The sequence below is a fragment of the Cucurbita maxima genome, unplaced genomic scaffold (genome assembly GCF_002738345.1).
Source record: "Cucurbita maxima cultivar Rimu unplaced genomic scaffold, Cmax_1.0 Cma_Scf00029, whole genome shotgun sequence".
In the NCBI taxonomy this organism is placed as follows: Eukaryota; Viridiplantae; Streptophyta; class Magnoliopsida; order Cucurbitales; family Cucurbitaceae; genus Cucurbita; species Cucurbita maxima.
This window is the reverse complement of record NW_019272045.1, coordinates 2,530,886-2,553,627: the sequence shown is the minus strand read 5'-3', so window position 1 is coordinate 2,553,627 and position 22,742 is coordinate 2,530,886. Positions and strand designations below refer to the sequence as shown.

Genomic DNA, 22,742 nt, shown 5'->3' with positions numbered 1-22,742 from the left:
ATAAGGCATTAATTACTAGGGAGAGGTTTTCACACCCTTGTAAGAAAATGCTTTGTTCCCAACTTCAACCGAGGTAAGATGTCACACCACGAGAACTTTGCGAACTTGCCTTTTAAGCGTGTCCATATTGATCCCTCAATTTTTCTTGGTGGGCTCTGGGGAAGTTTTAGTTTGTGCAATATTGGTACAACCCACAGAAACCCAAACAACTTCTAGAGATGGCAACTACTAAAAACTGGGGGAAATGCTAGTAAGCTAAACTAACCTAGAATTTGGGTATGCTTGTTTTGCTTCTTGTATTCTACACTGCTCCAGAGTGAATTGATAAGGATGAGCAGAGGAAAGGATGGAACATTCATAAGTACTCCATTGACTAGGGATCATTATAAGGCTAAGCAGATGCCAATTCCAACTGATATTCTAAAGCTGAACTCTTAATCGCTTTTAATATGAATTCAAAACTGCAGTAAGGCAAGAGATGAAAACTTACAAATTCAAGTTCACTGTCAGGTACAGACAACTGAAGAACAATCAAAGCATTAGGGAGACATGTAACCTTCCTCCAAATGTTGTATAGTTCATGATCATATGATTTAGACATGTAATCTTCGCAATTTGCAGTCAATATCAGCAGCTCGTGCCTTGGGGTGGGGAGTGAGTCTGCTAGAAATGGGTATCCAAATAAAACTAAAAGAAGAACATAAATAATAGTAGAAATTAGTTATAAACATTCTGGACAGCTTCCTCCAGGAAGCTCGATCCGATAATCATTCTGAACAACTCATTCTCCAGTCATATTAGGCAGCTAAAATCAACCCCACAATAATTAGAAGATACCAAAAAAAAATATATATATATATATATATATCTAAGAAGCATACCTAACTCAAAACTCAAAAATTTAGCCGAGATATGAATTCGATAATTGCACCAACTTTTGAATCATCGATCTGTTCTCTTCTGCATATCTTCTTGTAAAAGCTCAAACGTGTCAGTGGTAGCCTAAGTTTGACTATCGTTCTTCCTTTCATCGCCTTCTTCTCTCTCCTCCAACAACCTACCAGCTTCCTCTTCTACCTGTTGAGCCTTTCTCTGACCCTCTGCGGCTTTGAGTGCCTGCAACTTCGAATGATTGTAATACGCAACTCCTAAGAAAGCAAGCCCATAACCGAACAAATTAATGGGCGTCACCGTATCCTTAATCACAGACCAGGAGAATGCGATCAATAACCAGTCCTTCACTACTCCAGCAACATTCATGGTCAAAGCAGATGTCTTCCCAACGAGTAAAAACACCGCAAGATTCAAAGCAAAAGCACAGAATGAATTGGTACCAAAAATCAAGAAATCCAAATGGAAGCTGGAAGTATCCCTCAACACAGGGTACTCCATTATTAGCCACGGGACAGACAAGAAAACCAAGCAACACGGAGCCACATAGTAAAGCGACGTGATAGGATTCAGCGAAATACCCTTGGAATTCAACAAAATCTGGATCATCACCAGTCGAGTCGCCTCGAACGCAACCGCCAACAGCTGCAATGTCACACCCTTGGAATTAAATCTCGCCTCTCCGTACGCAGCGATCGCAACACCAAGCGTGATCGAAACCATATTAGCCATAGTATCAGACTTATACTTCTCCTTCTTCAGCGAAACTCCAATCAGGTACACAGAGACCGGCATCAAAGCCTTGAGCATCTGAATAAAAGAAACCGATAGATAGATATATGCTGAATTAGAAAACCAAAGGGAAAGCGAATACAGTGCTCCGATCGGAACCACGGATTTGAGGTAGATCTCACGGGACATGGAAACTGGCTCCACAACTTTGAAAACGCTAACAAGAAGGTACGCGATGGAGGAACAGAAGGCCATGTGAATCATGGTGAGGGAGATCGGGAAAGGCCAATTGTACATCTTCTGATCCAGAATGAACTTGTTGTAAACGATGACGGAGAAGCTGAGGAAGATCCATATCGCGACGTAGGCATACGAGAGGAGGACTTTCTTCAGAACATCCTCGGAGATTGCTCCGCCTTTCCCCATTTCCGATCAGACTGGAAGATCTCAGATCGAAAACTAATGGAAAGGAACTTTGGGAAGGAAATGGTGAAAACTGATTGGCTTTTGACGAGAAACTCAGATGATAGATTGGGCTTAAAAAACGGGCTTCTATGGGCCGAATAAAATGGGCTTCTATGGGCCGAGTCAAATGGGCTTTTCTTGTTTTTTGTTCGTTTGTCCACACGATAACGGGCCTACTGTCCACTAGATAAATTCTCCATTTATTTATTTATTTATTTATTTATATATATATATATATACATATATATATTAATGAATAATTTATTTTAATAAAATCAATAATATTTCCTAAACAAAAATATAATATAACATTGGATATAATTTCTAAAAATCTAAATTTTAATATCAGTCCATCTAAAAATATTTATTTATTTATATGTATGTATGAATAAATAATTTCTTTCTCCGACTTTATTTTAACCCACAGAAATTCTCTCCTTACTTTCATCAGTCATAGACAACATGTGATGTCCCACATTAGTTGGGGAGGAGAACAAACCACCATTTATAAAGTGTGGAAACCTTTTTCTAGCATACGCGTTTTAAAGCTTTGAGGGGAAACCCGAAAGGGAAAGCACAAAGAGGACAATATCTGCTAGCAGTGGATTTGGGGCGTTACAAATTGTATCAGAGTCAGACACCGGACGATGTGCCAACTTTCTGCTGTTCCTCGAAGGGGGTAGACACAAGGCAGTGTGCTAGTAAGGACGCTGGGCTCCAAAGGGGTGGATTTGGGGGCAGTTCCATATCGATTGGAGGGAGGAAAGAGTGCCAGCGAGGACGCTGGCCCTGAGGTGGGGTGAATTGTGATGTTCCACATTGGTTGGGGGAGAACAAACCACCATTTATAAGGGTGTGAAAACCTTCCCCTAGCAAACATTTAGCCTAGAGAGAAAGTCGGAAAAGCGCAAAGAGAACAATATATGGTAGCGGTGGATTTGGAGCGTAAATTAATAAAAATAAAAAAATAAAAACATTGAGAGAGGGCATGTTGCCGACAAAATGCAGGTAGGAAGCTTTTAATATATCATTTGACAAGATAACATGCTCACCTAACCAATCAACATAGCCTTTAATTTCCATAAATTATTAACATCAACTGACACATTTTAATTCATTATATTTTTTACTTTAAAATAAAAAAATTAATATTTTCAACAAAATCTCGCATCACAAACAAATTAATGAATTTAAATATAATTTAAAAAAATGATATATTTGATGAAATATTATATATATATATATATATATATAAGTAAAAAAAAAAATTATTTCATTTTTTAAATATTTATAAAAAAAATGAAACAACGATTAGAATTTTACCCCATAATATAAAATTTTAAGTTTCAAAGGGTAAAAATAATTTTTTTTTTTTGGAAATATTGAAACAAAATTGCAATTTAATACAAATAAAATTAAATAATTTTTGTCCGTACACGTGGGATTTTATTAATGATTAAAATACTAAAAAAACACATAGTTAACGAAAATTAACCAAACCAAAATCTAAATCTACCTTAATTAGTAGTCTCCACTTCATCTCGAACCTCGAGGAAGCAAAAATGGCGGAGGTGAATTCTGGTGGTCGAAGAATCAAACATTCACTCTCTTTCTCTCTCTCTCTCTCTTCCTGTCATTTCTCTCCTTTTCCCTTTGCAGTGACATACCCACTAATGATAATTATTGCCTCACAATCCACTAATCTACTTGCGCGTCTCCATTTGCGTTCCGCCTTCTTCCCGCCGTAGGTAATTTGATCCAATTTTTCAGCCATTGTTTTGTTTTTGCTGGTTTTTTTGAGGTCTGTTAATGGAGACGAGCAATAAGTTACCGAAGAAGAGGAAATGGTTCATTCCCTTGGTGTTTTCTTTGCTTCTGACTACATTGGTGGTTTTTGTTTCGATTTTTACTTCGCCTCATTTCTCCTCTTCCCAACTACACCGCGCTCATTTGAAGAATCCGATTCCCCGTTTTGTTGAATCGAAGCTTACGATCTCGAAAATTTCATCCGACCCTGTTCCTCGTTTGGCTTACTTGATCTCTGGCTCCACCGGCGATGGGAAGAGCTTGATGAGAGCTCTTAAGGCTCTGTACCATCCGAGGAATCAATACGCGGTACATTTGGACTTGGAGGCTCCGGCGGCGGAGCGGCTGGAATTGGCCAATTTTGTGAAGAATGAACCGATTTTTAAGAGTGTGGGTAATGTGAGGATGGTTTTGAGGGCGAATTTGGTTACTTACAGGGGGCCAACGATGGTCACTAATACGCTTCACGCGGCGGCGATCCTGCTGAAGGACGGTGGAGACTGGGACTGGTTTATTAATCTCAGTGCTTCTGATTACCCTCTGGTCACTCAAGATGGTATGTATGTAGTCTAATTTCAGCACTCAATAATTCATATAAGCCCGTTGGTTTGTTTCTTTTATACGTTATTTCAATTTCTTCATTGCTAATCATCATGATCCTGCTGTTGTTGCTGTTTCTAATTGTGGTGGGCTCAGCTTTATCAAATTTGTTTCCCTTCTCTGAAAGAAATGGGGGGATTATTGACATGTTCTGTTCTTAGTTTAGTTACTTTCCCAGCTTCTTCTTTCTAGTTCTGTTGTTCATGTTATGAGATTCTAGCTGATTTCACCATTTTGGTCAATCTATAGTTATGGATTATACTAGATTTACTAAGTATCATCCTTGTGGATGTGTTCGTCATGGTTGTTGTTACAGTCCAAAACCACCGAACCCACCGCTAGTAGATATTGTCTGCTTTGACCTGTTACATATCGCCGTCCGCCTCACATTTTTAAAACGCATATGCTAGGGAGAGGTTTCCACGGGATCTCTATTACAGGGCCAAAGCGGACAATTTGCTAGCGTTAGGCTTAGACTGTTACAAATGGTATTAGAGCCAGACACCGGGCGGTGTGCCAGCGGAGACGCTGGGTCTCAAAGGGGTGGATTGTGAGATCCCACGTTGGTTGGAGAGGAGAATGAAGCATTCCTTATAAGAGTGTGGAAACCTCTCTCTAGTAGACATATTTTAAAAACCGTGAGGCTAACGACGATACGTAACGGGCCAAAGCAGACAATATCTGCTAACGATGGGTTGCCACGTTATTTCCAAATTTGCTTGCAACCAAAGACATTTGTCCAATGTTTGTTGGGTCTGATTGAGAAGTTTAATTTAATTTCTTCACTTCTACTTCTGATTGGTATAGCTTGAAGAAAGGAACGTTTACAATTAGTTTCTGATGCAAATTTTTGTTCTTCCTTCTCTTATACCACAGATCTGCTTCACACTTTGATATCCATTCCAAGAACCCTGAACTTCATTGAGCATACCAGTGACATTGGATGGAAGGAGTATGCACTTCTTCAACATACCTTATAAATTTTTGTACCGTTCAAAACTTTTGAAACCATATAGGCTAAATTCATTAGAAACTGCAAAGTTTATCCCACAAGCTTGAGCTTTGTAGGTTTTTGAACTGATAGAGATGTAAATGTGAATTCTTTTGATCTCAGGTACCAGAGAGCCAAACCGGTTATAATTGATCCAGGTTTGTACAGCCTTCGTAAATCAGACGTATTTTGGGTCTCGGAGAAACGGAGCGTTCCAACGGCGTATAAACTGTTCACAGGTGAGCGATCTCGGTTCATCTCATCTGTTTAATAAGTGCAAGTTCGAGAGTAGTTTTGAAATGACGACAATCACTTTTGTCATGTCCAATATCGCTAAGGGCGTGACATAAGTGATTTTCGCCGTACCAAAATCACTCGCTTCGAAGTTCGGAAAAGAAAAAGTGAACTAAAAGGATATATTTCATGGTCTTTACCCACTCTGAGCTGATTGTGTACATATTTGAATCTTGTGGGCTGTAGTTTATATCTAGTAGCACTGTCTGATTTATATTCAAATTCATTAGGTTCTGCATGGATGATGCTGTCTCGCCCCTTCATGGAATACTGTTTATGGGGATGGGACAATCTCCCAAGAGTAGTCCTCATGTATTATGGCAACTTCCTCTCGTCTCCGGAGGGCTATTTCCACACTGTCATTTGCAACGCCGACGAGTTTCGCAACACGACGGTCAACCACGACCTGCATTTCATCTCATGGGACAATCCTCCAAAGCAACATCCCCATTTTCTCAACCTTGATGACTTCCAAAGTATGGCAGATAGCAATGCACCGTTCGCTAGGAAGTTCGGCCACGATGATCCCGTCCTTGACAAGATCGACTCCGACTTGTTGGGTTGCAATGCTGATGGATACTTTCCTGGCAGCTGGTTTGATTCATTTGGAAATAGCAGTACTTTGAGCATGCAGGACATTACGAACACTACTGATCTGAGGCCAGGACCTGGTGCTGAAAGGTTGACACATTTGATCAATGGTTTGTTAACCGCGCCTGATTTTGAGACTACGCATTGTGTGTAGTAGCACGGGTGGCTCGATGTTGATGCCGGGACGGGCGGGAGAGTGTACAGTTAACAGCAGAGATCAGATAGAAAAGCTACTGGGAAGGGAAAGTCTAACTACTACCTTTCTGGAAAACATGCTTTGGCTATTATTCTTATATTGAAGTACAATAATTCTGTAGTTCAATAAAATTTAAACAATCCATCAATTGAAAGGATAGCTCATAACCTAAGTTCTTGAACTAAATGGGAGACCTAATATAAACTAATCAATATGAATGTAAAAACAAGTTCCATGTATGCATGTATGTATAAAAATGAAGGGTAGGACGGGGGAGTTGTAACAGTCTAAACTTACTACTAGTAGATATTGTTTGTTTTGGCTCGTTACGTATAGTCGACAGTCTCACAGTTATAAAACGTGTTTGCTAGAGAGAGGTTTCCACATCCTTACAAAAAATGCTTCGATATTTTCTTCAACCGATGTGGGATTTCACAATTCATACTCCTTGGGAGTCAACGTCTGTTAGCGCACACTCCAGTATCTGGCTCTGATCCATACTCCTTGGGAGTCAGCATCCTCGTTAGTGCTCACTCACCCTAGTGTTTGGCTCTGATCCACACTCCTTGGGGGTCAGAATCCTCGTTAGCGCACATCCAGTGTCTGGCTCTAATGTCATTTATAACATGCCAAACCTACTATCCACTTTTAGCCCATTGTGTCAACCTTTCGGTTTTAAAAGGTTTTAAAACACGTTCTATTAGGAAGAAGGAGTTTTCACACTCTTATAATTAGTGTAGAAGAGTTTTCACATCCTTATTAATAGTGTTTCATTTCCTTTTCAATCTGATGTGAGATTTTACTGGAGCCTACTTGCACACTAAAGCTACATGAATTCCCTGGATTAAGTTATCGAGTATCCCTTAAAGAAACATGCTCGAGCTTTGAAGTGTTGTAGGACACAAACATAACACCACACGATGGAGTGTCCTCTGCCATTTCAAAAGGAAGCAAGCACACAGCCGTCTTTATTTCCATAGAAAGTCATGGCGCCTCTTTTGCTTGTTTTCACCTTCTAACGAAAAACCCACTGGGCATAAATAATAACACCAACTAGGGCATATGAGCAGGGTTTATCGAACAGTTCTGCGTCTCTAAAACCACCCTCCATTTTCCCGCGCTCCATCTTCGTTGCCCCATCTTCCCTCTTCCCCTTTCGGCGGCACCTTCATTTTGCCACTCACAGTGCGCCGCCATGTTGTCCTCCAAGCAGAGCCTCCGCATTATCGAGTCGGCTCTTCTGGGTCCGGCCCCTCCGTCCCCATCTCAGAGGGTCGAGCTCTTACACGCCATTCACAATTCTATGCCTGCTTTTCGTTCGCTTCTTCAATTCCCAGTACGTATGCCTTTGTATTTCGTCGTTTTCTGATCTGGGTCTGTGACATTTTGTGATTTAGTAGCTTGTATTTGTCTGTTGGTGTTCTGATTTTGTTGAATTTTGGGCTGTAGTCGCCAAAAGCTTCAGACCGTGCACAAGTTCAATCTAAAGAAGTCAGGCGGCCGGATTCTTCAACGATAACGCTCGATGATCAAGACGTCGAAATTGTAAATTCTTTGTCCATTTGTTTTCTTTTCCGGGATGTCGATCAGAATTTGAGTATGTGACGTGGGTTTTCATGAAATGTTGATTTGGTTGCTTATTTTTTGCACGACGACAGTGTAAGATACTAGTTTAAGTAGTTAACCTTCTTCCTCTGTTTCTTCTGCTTCGGTTTGGTGGGAGAATCAAGAAGTAGTCTTTGACCCTGTTCATTCTTAAATTGGTGTATCATTGTGGGTATATTTTTATGTGTTGCTTTATTCGTCCAAGTTATGAACGATATGCACCATAAATTTTTTCCCATTTTTCGTTATGGCACGACATGACTGTTATATTGGCGTTATTTGATTTCACTTCCACGCTTGTTTGTAGACTTTAAAATTGAGTGATGACCTCCATCTGAATGAAATAGAATGCGTGCATCTACTTGTTGCTGCTCATCAAGAGGTATACCTCTCTCCCTTATTTGTTTACTTGTTATCATATTTTACTTCAGCTTTATTTGTCTCCCTTTCTATAACTTGTTTTTCTTGTTCTTTGCAGTGGGCTTTAATGGGACGAGATCCTTCAGAGATTTTCCACCTTGCAGCAGGGCTTTGGTATACAGAGAGAAGAGATCTAATAATGTCACTCTATACACTACTAAGGGTATTAATTTTATCATTTGGTTTGTATCCTAATTTTTGGACATGCAATTGTGTTTTTTCTTGCATACTGTTAATTATATTCTTTTATTTGCAGGCTGTTGTACTTGATCAGGGGCTTGAAGCTGGTCTTGTATCTGACATCCAAAGAAACCTGGAAGATCTTATTATTAGTGGCCTACGACAACGATTGATTTCTTTGATAAAGGTTGGATCTTTGTAGTCCCTATTTTAGGTCATGCCATATGAGTAAACCTTCTGCTGAAGGTTGGAATCATGTTACTGTTACTACTATGTTATAACAGTAGCGATTTAATAATGTGGACTTAGTAAACTTTTTTCCATTAAATTTATTGAATTTGTCTGTATTTTGTGATCTTTTAACCCTTGACCCTATGAATATTTTGTTTCGTATTAATCTTATGAGATACAGAAACACATGATTGTTAGCCCAAACATTACAACTGAAAATAAGAAATTGATATGCTTCAACTGCCTATAGTAGGATTAATTGTGAACGCATAATGACTGATCATTAGGAACAAGTATTTCCATGACTATTTTCATTAAAAGGTTCCATCTTTCTTGTTTTAGGAACTCAATCGAGAAGAACCAGCTGGTTTGGGTGGACCTAGCTGTGAGCGCTACATTCTTGATTCCAGAGGTGCTCTTGTTGAGCGTCGGGCTGTGGTTTGTCGGGAAAGACTTATACTAGGACATTGTCTTGTCCTTTCTATTCTTGTTGTTCGAATAGGTAAGCCATGGATGACTTTTTTTAATTGATCAATGCCGTTGGTAGTAGGTTGAAGGTTTCCTAGAGTGCTGCTAAGATTCACTGTCTTGCTTCATGTGGTGCTTGCTAGTAATATTTGATAGTTCAAGATGTATTTCTTCTTCCATCGAGGTAGTCATTGAGATTGGATACTTGCTGATGTTAGACGTAGAGCTTTAGTTTAAATGATTAGTGGAAAACATTTGAAAATTTTCAATTGTGTGAAACACATGTTAATTAATGGAAAATATACTGCAAGTAATATGACAAGAAACTCTAGTTAATAAAGAAGATAACTCAGTTAAAGGAAAAGCATCTGGCCTTTTCAGATAACTAAGGATATGACAGCTCCATGATTTCTCTTTTATCAGGTCCAAAGGATGTGAAGGATCTCTTTTCCGTTTTAAAAGACTGCGCTGCTGAACTTAATGAGACCAAAACTCCCATAAAGCTTCAGGCATGTTATTAATTCTCTTTCATTTTTTAGTAACTCTTTCAATATTTTGATTACTGTAGAATTTAAAGAAAAGACCCACTTGTTTCCTGTCTCTCAGAAGTAGTGTGGGCGCACACCAGTGTTGTATGTGTATATTCTTCTAGATACATTTTCTTGTTCTGTCCTTCATTACTTTTCTTGCTAATTCTGAATGTATTTTCTTTTGCAGATTGTATTTAGTCTCCTTTTCTCAATCATTATTGCATTTGTATCGGATGCTTTGAGCGCTGTTCCAAATAAAGCATCTATATTGTCCAGTGATGCTTCTTTTAGAAATGAATTTCAGGATACCGTGAGTTTACCAAGATAGTACTGAAACTTCTGTGGTTAGGTTTTTGATACATGCACACATTTTGTTAACATTTTAAACGAGCTTGTAATCTTTGTATAGGTGATGGTGTCTGGAAATAATCCCACAGTGGAAGGATTTGTTGATGCTGTTAGGTTTGCTTGGACTGTTCATTTGCTGTTAATACACGACATGGTTGATGCAAGAGAAGCTGTTCCCAGTGCTTCCCCAAAAGATTTAGATCACCTACAATCGTGCTTGGAAGTTATTTTCTCCCATAATGCTTTCCAGTTCATGCTTCAAGAAGTTATTCAGACTGCAGCTTACCAGGTTTGTATCTTTCAAGAAGTTATGCATCTTATAGGCAGCAGAACATTTCTTTTGGAATTCTTAAAGTATATTTTCCCCCCACAGTCTTATCTTATTGCAAGTACTTTGTTTTGTCTTCTTTTTCCCCTTGATGTTTCACCATTGCTTATGGGAGATCCCTCAACTCTTTTTAATAGAAAATAGTTTGTTTGCCTATGGACGTGAAGTTATTAGGTGCTACTACTTGTTACGTATATTTATTCCCAATGGGTGTCGGTGGTAAGGGCTAGAGATAATTAGAAATATCCCATAAGGTCTGGGGAGTTCTAGCTCTGTATTTGATAACCTTAGAATAAGTGAGTAATTTACAATCCTTGTTGTCTCTTTTGAAAAAACTAAGTCGTTTATATTTTTGACCGTGCCTTCTTTAGTAGTCATTTGTACAAGTTAGATTATTTTGTCTTCTAATATCTTCTATTGGTTATGTTGGCAGAATGATGATGAGGACATGACCTATATGTACAATGCTTATCTGCACAAACTGGTTTCTTGTTTTTTATCTCATCCTCTGGCTAGGGACAAGGTCAGTCGGGAGATTTCCTCCTAAAATTTATAGCTTTCTCGTTTAATTTTGGCCATTGGCTCACTCATTTGTTAAGTTACCTTTATATATATATATATCAGACCTGTACAGGTTAGAATTAAAACAATTTATTATCTAGCAAGTGATTGAGCTAGTGTATGGGTTTCTAGCCTTGCCTCATTGCAGTTGGATCTACCTTAAAGTATGTATTAATAAATTTGATTGGTTTTTTTATGGTATGAAGGTGAAAGAGTCAAAGGACCGAGCTATGAACACGCTAAGTCAGTTTCGTGCTACCGGGTCACAAGATTTCATGCATGATAGTGATTCAAGTTCCCATCAAGCTAGCGAAACTCTTCCTTCACCTTTTGTCTCCCTCTTGAACTTTGTTAGTGAAATTTACCGGGTAAGCTTTTATTGAAGTACTTGAAAGTTTTGAGATGTTGACAAGATAAGAGTTAAATAGGGGACGAGCTGGTGGTTTGATATTTTTAGAAAGAAAATATTTCATGTGTAGTCATGGAATTAACTCCTTAGCAACTATTAGGTCCATGCTACTATAGATCCAACTCAAAATAACTTGCTATAGCAAGAAATTTAGAATGGTGTTAAATGTTCTTCGTGAAAGTAGCTAATAAATCACATATGCTGCATATGAATTAGCTATGATTATTGAGCTTGAATTTCTTTCAATTTATTCAGAAAGAACCAGAACTGTTATCAAGCAATGATGTCTTGTGGACATTTGCAAATTTCGCTGGGGAGGATCATACAAATTTTCAAACTTTGGTGGCATTCTTGAACATGCTGAGTACCTTAGTATGTGATGCACGCTCTTTTAAGACTTTTTAATTATTAAGCGGCTCACCAATTCTTTTCACGAGAATGTACTTTACTATTAATTATTGTCTTTTATCAATCATTTCAGGCTTGTAATGAAGAGGGTGCTTCAAGGGTTTTTGAGTTACTTAAGGGAAAAGCATTCCGATCTGTTGGATGGACCACCTTATTTGATTGCCTATCAATTTATGACGAAAAATTTAGACAGTCCCTTCAGACTGCTGGGGCCCTGTTACCAGAGTTTCAGGAAGGGGATGCAAAAGCGCTTGTTGCATATTTGAATGTTCTTCAAAAGGTAATACCTTTTTCTTACTATATTGGTCTTAAACTTTTATTCCGTTACCCACACTTTCATGAGATTGTAAAGTTGAATTTCTTAATCTACGACAAATTTTTGTGGAGCTTCGTCTGCATTCTACTTGCTAGAACAGCTATCTGTCATTAGAATGGTTGTCTTGCATAATTATCTATCATTAGTATGGTTGTCTTGCAAGTAGCACGCAACAGGTCCACGAAAGTTACAGTCACCGAGTAGAAGTCTGAATTGAAAGGGATTAAGACCTTAATATTATTAGTAAAAACAAAATGAGCAAGCAAATAGTTCTATAGCAATAATAACTTTTCATAGTAAATCCTAGTTGAAATCTATATGTCAATTTTTGGGTACAAATTGCGCAAATCACCCCCAAAGTATTTTAGTTGTTACAATTGAAGGCTCCAGTCCAAAAGAACTACACCTAAAGAATGATTCAAATAGATTATGGAATAAATTTCGTTGTTTCTTACTGATCACCATTGTTGGTTGGTTTCTGATGAGATTCAGGTTGTGGAGAATGGGAATCCTGTTGAAAGAAAGAACTGGTTTCCTGATATTGAACCACTGTTCAAACTTCTTAGCTATGAAAATGTTCCTCCTTATCTGAAGGTTATTGCACTTTGCTTTGTTGTGTTTTGAGTAAAAAATATGTTTGCACAAGATTTCTTATATTTTTTGGATTTTAGATGTTCAATGAGAATTTCGTTGATGATTTTGATCAAGTTTTTGATATCATAGGGTGCTTTGAGGAACGCAATCACATCCTTCATTCAAGTCTCTTCTGACTTGAAGGATATCATTTGGCGCTATCTTGAGCAGTATGATTTACCTGTTCTTGTTGCATCCCATATTCAGAATGGCACAAAGTCGATTACTTCTCAGGTTATTCGTCTCTGATGGCCCTTTTAGATATGTAAAATATTCTATCGTTTTTAGTTTTGAAATTGTTTTTTTTTTGAGCTGCAACTAGGAGATTTTTGTTGCTAGCGTGGATATTTAGCATGCTTATATTCACTTAATGTAAATTTAAAGTGTGGCACTGGCATGATAGTGATTTCAATATGCTAATGAGTTGTCCTGTGTCGAATAACCGACAAAATAAAGATGCACTGTTTTGTATTTGATGAAAAAAAAAAAATGGATATTGGCTTATATAAGCACCGTGTTTGTTGGCATTTTCAAACATGATAATTTTAGTGATGGAACCTTGTTGCACTGAGATTACAAGTGAAGAAAAGATGTTGGTTTATGAAAGCACCGTGTCTTTGCAGGTTTATGATATGCAGTTCGAGGTAAATGAAATTGAAGCAAGGCAGGAGAGATATCCATCAACCATATCTTTCCTTAACCTGTTAAATGCTCTTATTGCCAAAGAAAGTGATCTAAGTGATAGAGGGCGTAGGTAATGTTTATTGGTTATAATATACACTTGACTCAGTTTTATTATTTATTCTAAGGTTTGAAAGTTTTGCTGCAGATTTGTTGGAATCTTTAGGTTCATTTATGATCATGTTTTTGGGCCATTCCCTCAACGAGCCTATGCGGATGCTGCTGAGAAATGGCAGTTAGTTGTTGCTTGCCTACAACATTTTAATATGTGAGTGATAGTGTGGGTTTAAACTTCAAAGTTGAAGATTTTGCTTGTGTTTATGGACTTTCCTTGTTGTCCTTCCTGCTTCTTGTCTCTCTTTGGAGATTGGTGTCCAAAGATTTTTTTATGATCCTATGTATTCTTTCATTTTTTCGATGGTGACGAAAGCTTGGATTGTCTTCTTGAAAAGCCTTACAATTATGGGGTTAATCAAAGTAAAAGTGCACATTTGATTGCTCAATGTGCAGGATTTTGAAAATGTATGACATTAATGAAGAGGACGTTGACGTTGTTATTGATCGATCACAATCATCAATGGATACACAATCATCTTCACTTCAAACTCAGCTACCAGTATTTGAGTTGCTAAAAGTATGTATCAATTACTATTGCTTCATTTGATCCATATGTCAAAGAGTTCCTTTTGATTGTTTTCTATTGATAGAAGTGTGTTTTTGTTCATACACAATGAGTCATGGCATGATGATATTTATTACATATTTCACCATTTCTTTTATAAACAATTTCTGTTGTGGAGTCAATGAATTTAGAGGAACAAATTGTGAGAAGGGTTCATACACAATGACTCGTTGGTTCAAAATTTCAAAGGGTTTCTTGGTAGAAGCCTTTTTTGTCTGTTTGAAATAGGTTTCTAAAAAGCATTGCGAGACTTTTATCGTTTTTCTCATCAAAGTCTTTGATTGTTTAAGTCAGCATTTCGTTCGCTTGATAGTACCGCATGATATCTTTCAGTTCCTGGATATTATGTTTGCTTGTATTCCAATTTCTGTGGAAATGTCTTAAAGTTTTTTTTTTTGTTGGTTAGGATTTCATGAGCGGAAAATCTGTTTTTAGAAACATCATGGGGATTCTTCTTCCCGGTGTCAATTCTCTCATAACCGAAAGGACCAGCCAAATTTATGGCCAACTTTTGGAGAAGTCTGTGGAGCTTTCTCTTGAAATAATGATACTTGTATTAGAGAAGGATTTACTTCTAGCTGATTATTGGCGCCCTCTATATCAGGTAATTGTCTCATCTGTTGCTGTTGTTAACCTCCGTTTATTTACGCGTATGAATTAGCGAATTGGTGGATAAGCCCACAAATAATTTTTCATTGAAGACTAAAATATAGAAATAGAAAGTTATGAAAAAATGATATAGACCAAGTTGTCTAGTTTCATTTCGTTGTGTATGTGGCTCATCCGGTTCCGTTAACTATGACTTCTAAATGGCTCCGGAACCAAGTATTTAATAAATGACAATTAATTTTGTTTTTACCGTATTACACTTCTGTGTTTATGCATTGGAAAACCTGAACTTGTAGTTTGATCATGTACATATCTTCAGATGTATTTCTGGTACTCTTTATGTCCACTGAGAAGATTTTGCTTCTGGATTTGATCTAATTCTTGCAGCCCTTGGAAGTTATTCTCTCTCAAGATCACAGTCAAATTGTTGCGCTGTTGGAGTATGTCAGATATGATTTTCATCCCAAGATTCAGCAGTTATCTATCAAAATTATGAGTATCTTAAGGCACTTCCTTCTTCTTTTTCTCTATTTCCATTTTGTGACATGCAATATGAAAACATAGAATAATTTGTGATTTTCTAAAGATGTTATTTGTTGGTTGTAGTTCTCGTATGGTTGGGCTCGTGCAATTACTACTAAAATCTAATACTGCCAGCTCTTTAGTTGAGGATTATGCGTCCTGCCTTGAGTTAAGATCTGAAGAGTGTCATGTAATTGAAAGCAGCGGAGATGATCCTGGTGTTCTTATAATGCAGGTTTGTTTTTCCATTTTTATAATCTCAAGTTTGATTTCTTATTCTTTGATACCCGAAACCTCCGGAGTCTGGTTCTTTCTTACCTTGCTCCTTCAATGCTAATTAACGGATCACACATCATCATTTATATGCCCATTTTCTGCAGCTTCTTATTGACAACATTAGCCGACCTGCTCCAAATGTTACACACTTGCTACTTAAATTTAACCTTGAGACATCCATCGAGCGGACAATTTTACAGCCAAAATTTCATTATAGGTGATTTTATAACAAGCTAAGATATTTTGTTTACTTTTGCATTGTTAAGTCACTGTACTATATTAGTTGTATTTTCCGTTGTAGTTGCTTGAAGGTTGTTCTGGAGATTTTGGAGAAGCTTTCAAATCCTGAAGTCAATGCCTTACTTTTTGAGTTTGGTTTTCAGGTTAGATGTTATGGATTATGTATTTCTAATCAGGGGGAAGTAACAGCTTTAATGTACTGTCTTTTTTTCCCTTTTCCGTTCATACCCACCTCGCCCCCATCCCCCCTTTATCACGAGTCTAAAGTGATTTTCTTGTACAGCTTCTTTATGAGCTATGCTTAGATCCCCTAACATCTGGACCAGTCATGGATCTCTTGAGCAACAAGAAGTACTATTTCTTCGTTAAGGTACGAACACCTGCTTCTGCCTATGGAATGATCTTCTGCTCTGTTTAGGCCTTGCATGATAAAGCCAAAATTGCCCCATTTTTAACAAAAAAGATTTTCTGTTGATCGTAATTTTGCATCTGCTTTTGAGAATAAAATGAAAGTTCCATTCACTTGTTGTATATTTTCCACCCAATCTTCCATCCTTGATACCTTCTTCATGCTTGTAATGGCAGCACTTGGATACAATTGGAGTTGTTCCTCTTCCCAAGAGAAACAACCACACTCTTCGTGTCAGTTCCCTTCATCAGGTTTGTCTTTCTGTAGTTCTTTACCATGCCCATGCTTTGCAATTTGTATTTTTCCTGCATTTTCTAATTGAGCATTTATCATTAAGATCTGGAAACGTGACTATTTATTTTTCTTTGTTCAAGAGAGCATGGTTGCTTAAGCTTCTAGCAATTGAGTTGCATGCTGCTGACTTGAGTAGCCCGATCCATCGAGAGGCATGTCAGAGTATTCTTGCGCACCTGTATGGGCAGGAAATAGATGTTGGATCAGTTCCAGTCTTCTCACTTCAACATCATGTGGTGGATCCTGGAACTAGAACTATGAGTAAGAGCAAGGTACTTTATTCGAGATGACATTTTATCTTCTTATGTACAGTAAGTGGACACTGCTCTTCTTTTGTTAAGCTAATTTTTTCGCATTATTGCCCTGTAGATGTTACTGCCCATGATTATGACACAAATGAAACTGACCATTTTCTTGTAACTAGGTTCAATTTTTGAAGACTATTGGGTTGACTTGAGTTATTTTTTAAATATCTTTTTTCCTGACATTTTTGCGTCCAGGCGTTGGAGCTACTTGAGGTTGTTCAGTTCCGAACTCCCGACACCTCAATCAAGCTTCCCCAAATTGTTTCGAATTTGAAGTACGAATTGCTGGTATGTTCTAACATGCTGGTTTCCTTGTTTTTCCTTTGCATTCTTGGCGTTGGACACTGTTCTTATTCTTGTTTTATAGACAAAGGACATACTTGGGAATCCTTCAACTTCGCAAAAGGGTGGGATCTACCATTATTCAGAGCGTGGCGATCGCCTGATTGACCTTACTTCCTTTTGTGATAAACTTTGGCAGGTTGGTGAAGGACAACCTCAGTATCTTCTTTTGATTAGAAAATGACAAACTTCAAAAATATGTTTATTTGTTTCAGAAATTTAATGCTGATAATCCCCAACTGAATAACGTTGGGAGGGAAGCTGAGCTGGAAGAAGTAAAAGAGACGATTCAACAGTTTCTACGATGGGGATGGAAGTACAACAAAAATCTCGAGGAACAGGCTGCTCAACTTCATATGTTAACTAGCTGGTCACAAACCATCGAGGTTTATCGTTCTTTCCTCTATTTGTGTTAGTTGCATGCTTCTTTTAGTTTAGATTTTAACATTATGTTTTCAATAGTTTATAATGATAAACAGTTTGCTTTTATAGGTTACCGTGTCCAGAAGAATTTCATCACTTGAAAATCGATCAGATATTCTATTTCAGTATGTTCATATCTATACCTTGTTCTTTCTTCCTGCTTTTCACATTTTTAACAGTTTATTGTTGTGGACAGAGTTCTTGATGCTTCCTTGAGCGCTTCTGCTTCTCCAGATTGTTCATTGAAGATGGCATATCTCTTATGTCAGGTTTGTTTATCCGTCCCCATTGCAAGTTTTTAATTTTCTACATCTTTTAATTATTCTAGTTTCTGATGCCTTTGGATATTGAATCTTACAGGTTGCACTGACATGCATGGCCAAGCTAAGGGATGAAAGATATTCATCTCCTGGTGGTTTAAATGCTGATAGTGTCTCTTGTCTTGATATTATCATGGTGAAGCAAATATCTAATGGAGCATGTCACTCTATTTTACTAAAGCTCATCATGGCAATTCTTAGAAATGAATCATCAGAAGCTTTGAGGAGACGGTGTGGTTAACATAACTTTTGCTGGTATTGGCTGTGTGGCTTATCAGTTGGAATCTAATGTTAAGCTTTTACATCTATCTACAGCCAATATGCTTTGCTTCTTAGCTACCTTCAGTATTGTCAAAATATGCTGGATCCGGACGTTCCAACAACGATTCTGCAAGTTTTACTTCAAAATGAGCAAGATGGAGAGGATGTAGATTTACAAAAGGTTGTCAACTTAGTGCTTTGGTGCATAAACACTTCTCAAACTTCCACTAGTTTCTCTTGAAGATCAAAGCATAATTCTCTGCTTTACAGATTGACAAGGACCAGGCCGAACTTGCTCATGCTAATTTTTCAATTCTACGTAAAGAAGCTCAGTCTATCTTGAATGTGGTGAGTTGCTTGTTCTTGAGATATGAAACTAACTAAATCCTGGTTGATTTGCGTCGTTATTGACCTTAGCTTGTTATTTTTCGTGTTCCTTTAATGCTCTATAGATGTAATTTTCTTCCATAGAATTCTTTAGTCTTCTTTAATCTTTTGATCTTAATCCTTAGGTTATCAAGGATGCAACTCAAGGCAGTGAACCAGGGAAGACTATATCACTTTACGTACTCGATGCATTAATCTGTATAGATCATGACAGATTTTTCCTGAACCAACTTCAGAACAGGGGATTTTTGAAGTCTTGTTTGGTCAGCATAAGTAACGTTTCACTTCAGGTGGTTGTTTCCTCTCTTCAGTGAAATAGTTCTGATATATTTATTAGCTGATATTGGTCCAACTCATAAAATGGGCTCTCTGAAACCCTTTAGGATGGCGTGCACTCTTTCGATTCATTGCAACGAGCATGCACCCTTGAGGCTGAACTTGCCTTATTGTCGAGGATTAGCCACAAGTATGGAAAATTTGGGGCTCAGCTTCTCTTTTCCACAGGCGCATTGGAGCACCTTGATTCATGCAGGGCAGTCAATTTACAGGTGATTAACTGTCTACTATGTTATTGGATTTGTCTTGGAAGATTTAGATTAATGAAGTGCTGTACCAGGGAAATTTGAGGTGGGTTGATATGAAGCCTCATAGAGATGTAGCAGGGAGTTTTAACAAGCAACAAGCTATTGTAACTCCGATTTTGAGACTGTTGTTTTCTATGACGTCATTAGTTGACACATCCGAGTTTTTTGAGGTCAGCATACACTAAGTAGACGTTCTTTTTTTCGCTTAATCAGTTGATGTTCAAGTTTTCCTTATTAGACCCTGACCTTTGACCTCTATTACAAATATGCGACATTTATTTGAATGATTTGTTGATTGGTCGCTCATTTTGCTCGTACTTTGTTTGAATCTGTTGTGATTTGATGTATATATTATAGGTTAAAAATAAAATTGTTCGAGAAGCTATAGATTTTATTAAACGACACCAACGAGTATTTGATCAAATACTTGGGGAGGATGTATCTGAAGCTGATGATTCGACGTTGGAGCAGATTAATCTTCTCGTTGCTTCGCTTAGCAAGGTAACAACCTTGATATATTAGAAAATTAAGATTTTTTTGTTGAATAACATTTCAATAATTTTTGTTTCTGGTTTTTTTTTTTCTGGGTGGAGGAAGGTTTGGCCATATGAGGAGACTGATGAATATGGTTTTGTTCAAAGTCTCTTCCAACTGATGCATTCACTTTTCTCTCGTGAATTGGATTCTCGTACTTCTGGCCCAGCAGTTAAATTGCTTAAGGTTTGTGCTTTTTGTCTATTTATTTTTAGAATGGTTCTTTTTTTCCTGGAAAATTTAACTCATCATTGTTTTTGTTCTTCAGAACCGGAGAAGCTCAGAACTTCACTCCATTCAGCTCAACTTCAGTTTGATCTCTTATTTATATTTTCTAGTTACAAGGAAATCTCTAAGATTGCAGGTACTGTTCTTTGCCAAAAATGACTGACACGACTATAGTTTGGAATTTAACTTTCTGACGTGATCGTTCAGGTCTCTGGTACTTCCTCTAGCCATAACTCTCCTGTTCGGTCTCAACGTCCCTCGTTGGATTTGCTCGGTACTCTTCTGAACTCTATGACGATTACTCTTGAAAAAGCAGCTGAAGAAAGATTGTTGCTATTAAACAAGGTTCGGCTGCTACATTGTATTTCCTCCTTCCTGGTTGTGTCTGGTTCATCCAATGCCAACAATATCATGGTTTGAGGTCTTGCAGATTCGAGACATAAATGAACTGTCGAGACAGGAGGTCGAGGAAATTATCGTACTGTGTCTTGGTGAGGACTTCGCCTCGTTATCTGATAACATCCAGAGAAGGTTCCTTTCTCCACCTACTAATCATACTTTTTTTAATCCATTTTTCGCGTTGTTTTTGGACTTGCCCTCTTATTTTGAAGATAGATGTGTGACCAAATGTGATAGAACATTGGTTGGGGAGGAGAACGAAACACCCTTTATAAGGGTGTGGAAACCTTTCCCTAGAGGCACGTTTTAAAGCCTAAAGAGGACAATATCTGCTGGCGGTGGGCTTGGACCGTTACACCGAAAGTTTAATACAACTATATATAACATGTAGATGTGACGAATATAGATACATATGAATGGTTTTATGTTGTTATGCAGGAGATATATTGCAATGATTGAAATGTGCAAGATTGTTGGAAATAAAAGTGAGATGATTACATTGCTACTTCCCCTGGCTGAGTATGTGTTAAATGTGATGCTTATTCATTTTCAAGACAGGTGAGTTAAATGTGATATTATATGCATATACTTGGGAACAATGCGAGGTTGAAAGTGATATCTCTGTTTGGACTTTGCAGCACTGTTATTCCTGATGGGAATGCAAATATTAAAGCAATTTCATATCATGGGGAGTTGGAGTCGGGACATGAAATAAGTTCATTGTGTGGGAAATTGATTCCCATCTTAGAAAGGCTTGAGTTGCTGAGTGAGGTATTCTTCTGTCCATCACACTCTTTTACTACTTCCAATATACTTAGTTACTGAAAATTTAAACTAGAAAATTGTACCTCGGGACGGGGATGATCCTGAGTTTATAAGTAAGGAATACTTCTCCAATGGTATGAGGCCTTTTGGGGAAGCCCAAAGCAAATCCATGAGAGCTTATGTTCAAAGTCGACAATATCGTACCATTGTCGAGAGTCGTGATTCCTAACATGGTATCAGAGCCATACCCTGATACGAGGTTTAGGAAATGATCCTGGTTTATAAGGATTGTTTGGAGGGAGTCCACATTGGCTAATTTTAGAAATGATCATGGGTTTATAAGTAAGGAATACTTCTCCAATGGTATGAGGCCTTTTGGAGAAGCCCAAAGCAAATCCATGAGAGCTTATGTTCAAAGTCGACAATATCATACCATTGTCGAGAGTCGTGATTCCTAACATGGTATCAGAGCCATACCCTGATACGAGGTTTAGGAAATGATCCTGGTTTATAAGGATTGTTCGGAGGGAGTCCACATTGGCTAATTTTGGAAATGATCATGGGTTTATAAGTAAGGAATACTTCTCCATTGGTATGATGTTTTTTGGGAAACCAAAAGTAAAGCCATGAGAGTGTACGCTCAAAGTGGAAAATATCATACCATTATGGAGAGTCGTTATTTCTAACACGGTATCATGCCACCCTTAACTTAGCCATGTCAAAAAAATCCTCAAATGTCGAACAAAGGATAATTTTGTTCGAGGGCTCCATAGGCCTCAGAAGACTGTATGGTTTTCTTTGTTTGAGTGGAGGATTGTTGAGAATTATTAAAAGGAGTAGTCTCACTGGATTTATAAATAAGGAACATTATCTCCATTGGTACGAAGTTTGTTGGAGAAACCAAAAGTAAAGCCATGAGAGTTTATGCTCAACGTGGATAATATGATACCATTATAGAGAGACTATTACGAAGAATTGTGGTTCCTAACAGAGGTGGATACACACTTTCACTTTCACTTTCACTAATCTTCCAAACACTTTGAGTAACCAAAAGTTAATATATGATGTGTTTTGTTTTGTTTTGTTCGTTGGTTCATTCCAGAATAAAATTGGCGAGAATGTGAAGGTGTTTGGGAGATTGGCGAGTTCAGTGAAGGAGGTGGCAATTCAAAAGTTGGATGTATGATGATGAGGTGGCAGTAGTGGTTAATTGGTTGATGTTAATGATGATATCATTTTATTTAATTCTAACAAAGTTTGTAATTAATTATTTTTGTTATAATATGTTTGATTTTATTGTTTTAATTATACATATAAATGTGAAGAGAGGAATGTAAAGGCAAATCCAATCCATGGGGCACCCCATTGAAGTTGAGGTAAGTTTTAGAGATTTAATGCAATGCCCCTTAGCAGACTCGTTTTAAAGCCTTGAGGGGAAGCTCGAAAGGGAAAGCCCCGCAAGGGAAAGCCCAAAGAGG

General features: G+C 37.8%; 3 protein-coding genes across 4 annotated transcripts; 2 read left to right on the top strand and 1 right to left on the bottom strand.

Annotated features, from left to right (window-relative positions):
• Positions 1-676: 676 nt before the first annotated feature.
• Positions 677-2,118, bottom strand: LOC111465591 (probable sugar phosphate/phosphate translocator At5g25400). Its single transcript, XM_023110049.1, has one exon. The coding sequence runs from the start codon at positions 2,047-2,049 to the stop codon at positions 1,003-1,005; it is 1,047 nt and encodes a 348-aa protein (XP_022965817.1). The 5' UTR covers positions 2,050-2,118; the 3' UTR covers positions 677-1,002.
• Positions 2,119-3,611: 1,493 nt separating this feature from the next.
• Positions 3,612-6,730, top strand: LOC111465559 (beta-glucuronosyltransferase GlcAT14B-like). Its single transcript, XM_023109998.1, has 4 exons — positions 3,612-4,450; positions 5,371-5,446; positions 5,609-5,724; positions 6,010-6,730. The coding sequence occupies exons 1-4, from the start codon at positions 3,898-3,900 to the stop codon at positions 6,522-6,524; spliced, it is 1,260 nt and encodes a 419-aa protein (XP_022965766.1). The 5' UTR covers positions 3,612-3,897; the 3' UTR covers positions 6,525-6,730.
• Positions 6,731-7,580: 850 nt separating this feature from the next.
• On the top strand, positions 7,581-22,544 carry LOC111465407 (nuclear pore complex protein NUP205). Of its 2 annotated transcripts, none has more exons than XM_023109764.1 (45): positions 7,581-7,902; positions 8,016-8,111; positions 8,479-8,553; positions 8,650-8,754; positions 8,848-8,958; positions 9,345-9,504; positions 9,894-9,979; positions 10,188-10,310; positions 10,410-10,637; positions 11,110-11,199; positions 11,444-11,605; positions 11,902-12,018; positions 12,128-12,334; positions 12,863-12,964; positions 13,094-13,237; positions 13,627-13,757; positions 13,833-13,952; positions 14,195-14,318; positions 14,773-14,970; positions 15,363-15,481; positions 15,582-15,732; positions 15,878-15,990; positions 16,075-16,156; positions 16,297-16,383; positions 16,599-16,673; positions 16,797-16,988; positions 17,217-17,309; positions 17,389-17,502; positions 17,579-17,749; positions 17,856-17,911; positions 17,983-18,055; positions 18,147-18,337; positions 18,422-18,548; positions 18,638-18,715; positions 18,880-19,044; positions 19,138-19,302; positions 19,371-19,508; positions 19,696-19,839; positions 19,936-20,058; positions 20,141-20,236; positions 20,308-20,445; positions 20,531-20,631; positions 20,938-21,057; positions 21,141-21,270; positions 22,367-22,544. In XM_023109764.1, exons 1-45 carry the CDS (start codon positions 7,762-7,764, stop codon positions 22,448-22,450), a joined length of 5,646 nt encoding a protein of 1,881 aa, XP_022965532.1. In that variant the 5' UTR covers positions 7,581-7,761; the 3' UTR covers positions 22,451-22,544. The 2 variants fall into 2 exon arrangements, with proteins under 2 accessions (XP_022965532.1, XP_022965531.1); XM_023109763.1 differs by having other exon boundaries at positions 7,582-7,902; positions 21,138-21,270; positions 22,367-22,543.
• Positions 22,545-22,742: the final 198 nt, after the last annotated feature.

Coding starts and splice junctions, on each gene's coding strand:
- LOC111465591 (XM_023110049.1), bottom strand. CDS start 2,049: ATGGGGAAAGGCGGAGCAATCTCCGAGGATGTTCTGAAGAAAGTCCTC.
- LOC111465407 (XM_023109763.1), top strand. CDS start 7,762: ATGTTGTCCTCCAAGCAGAGCCTCCGCATTATCGAGTCGGCTCTTCTG. Junction 9,505..9,893: donor TATTCTTGTTGTTCGAATAG/GTAAGCCATGGA, acceptor CTCTTTTATCAG/GTCCAAAGGATGTGAAGGAT. Junction 15,482..15,581: donor AAAATTATGAGTATCTTAAG/GCACTTCCTTCT, acceptor TGTTGGTTGTAG/TTCTCGTATGGTTGGGCTCG.
- LOC111465559 (XM_023109998.1), top strand. CDS start 3,898: ATGGAGACGAGCAATAAGTTACCGAAGAAGAGGAAATGGTTCATTCCC. Junction 5,447..5,608: donor AGTGACATTGGATGGAAGGA/GTATGCACTTCT, acceptor TTTTGATCTCAG/GTACCAGAGAGCCAAACCGG. Junction 5,725..6,009: donor GGCGTATAAACTGTTCACAG/GTGAGCGATCTC, acceptor CAAATTCATTAG/GTTCTGCATGGATGATGCTG.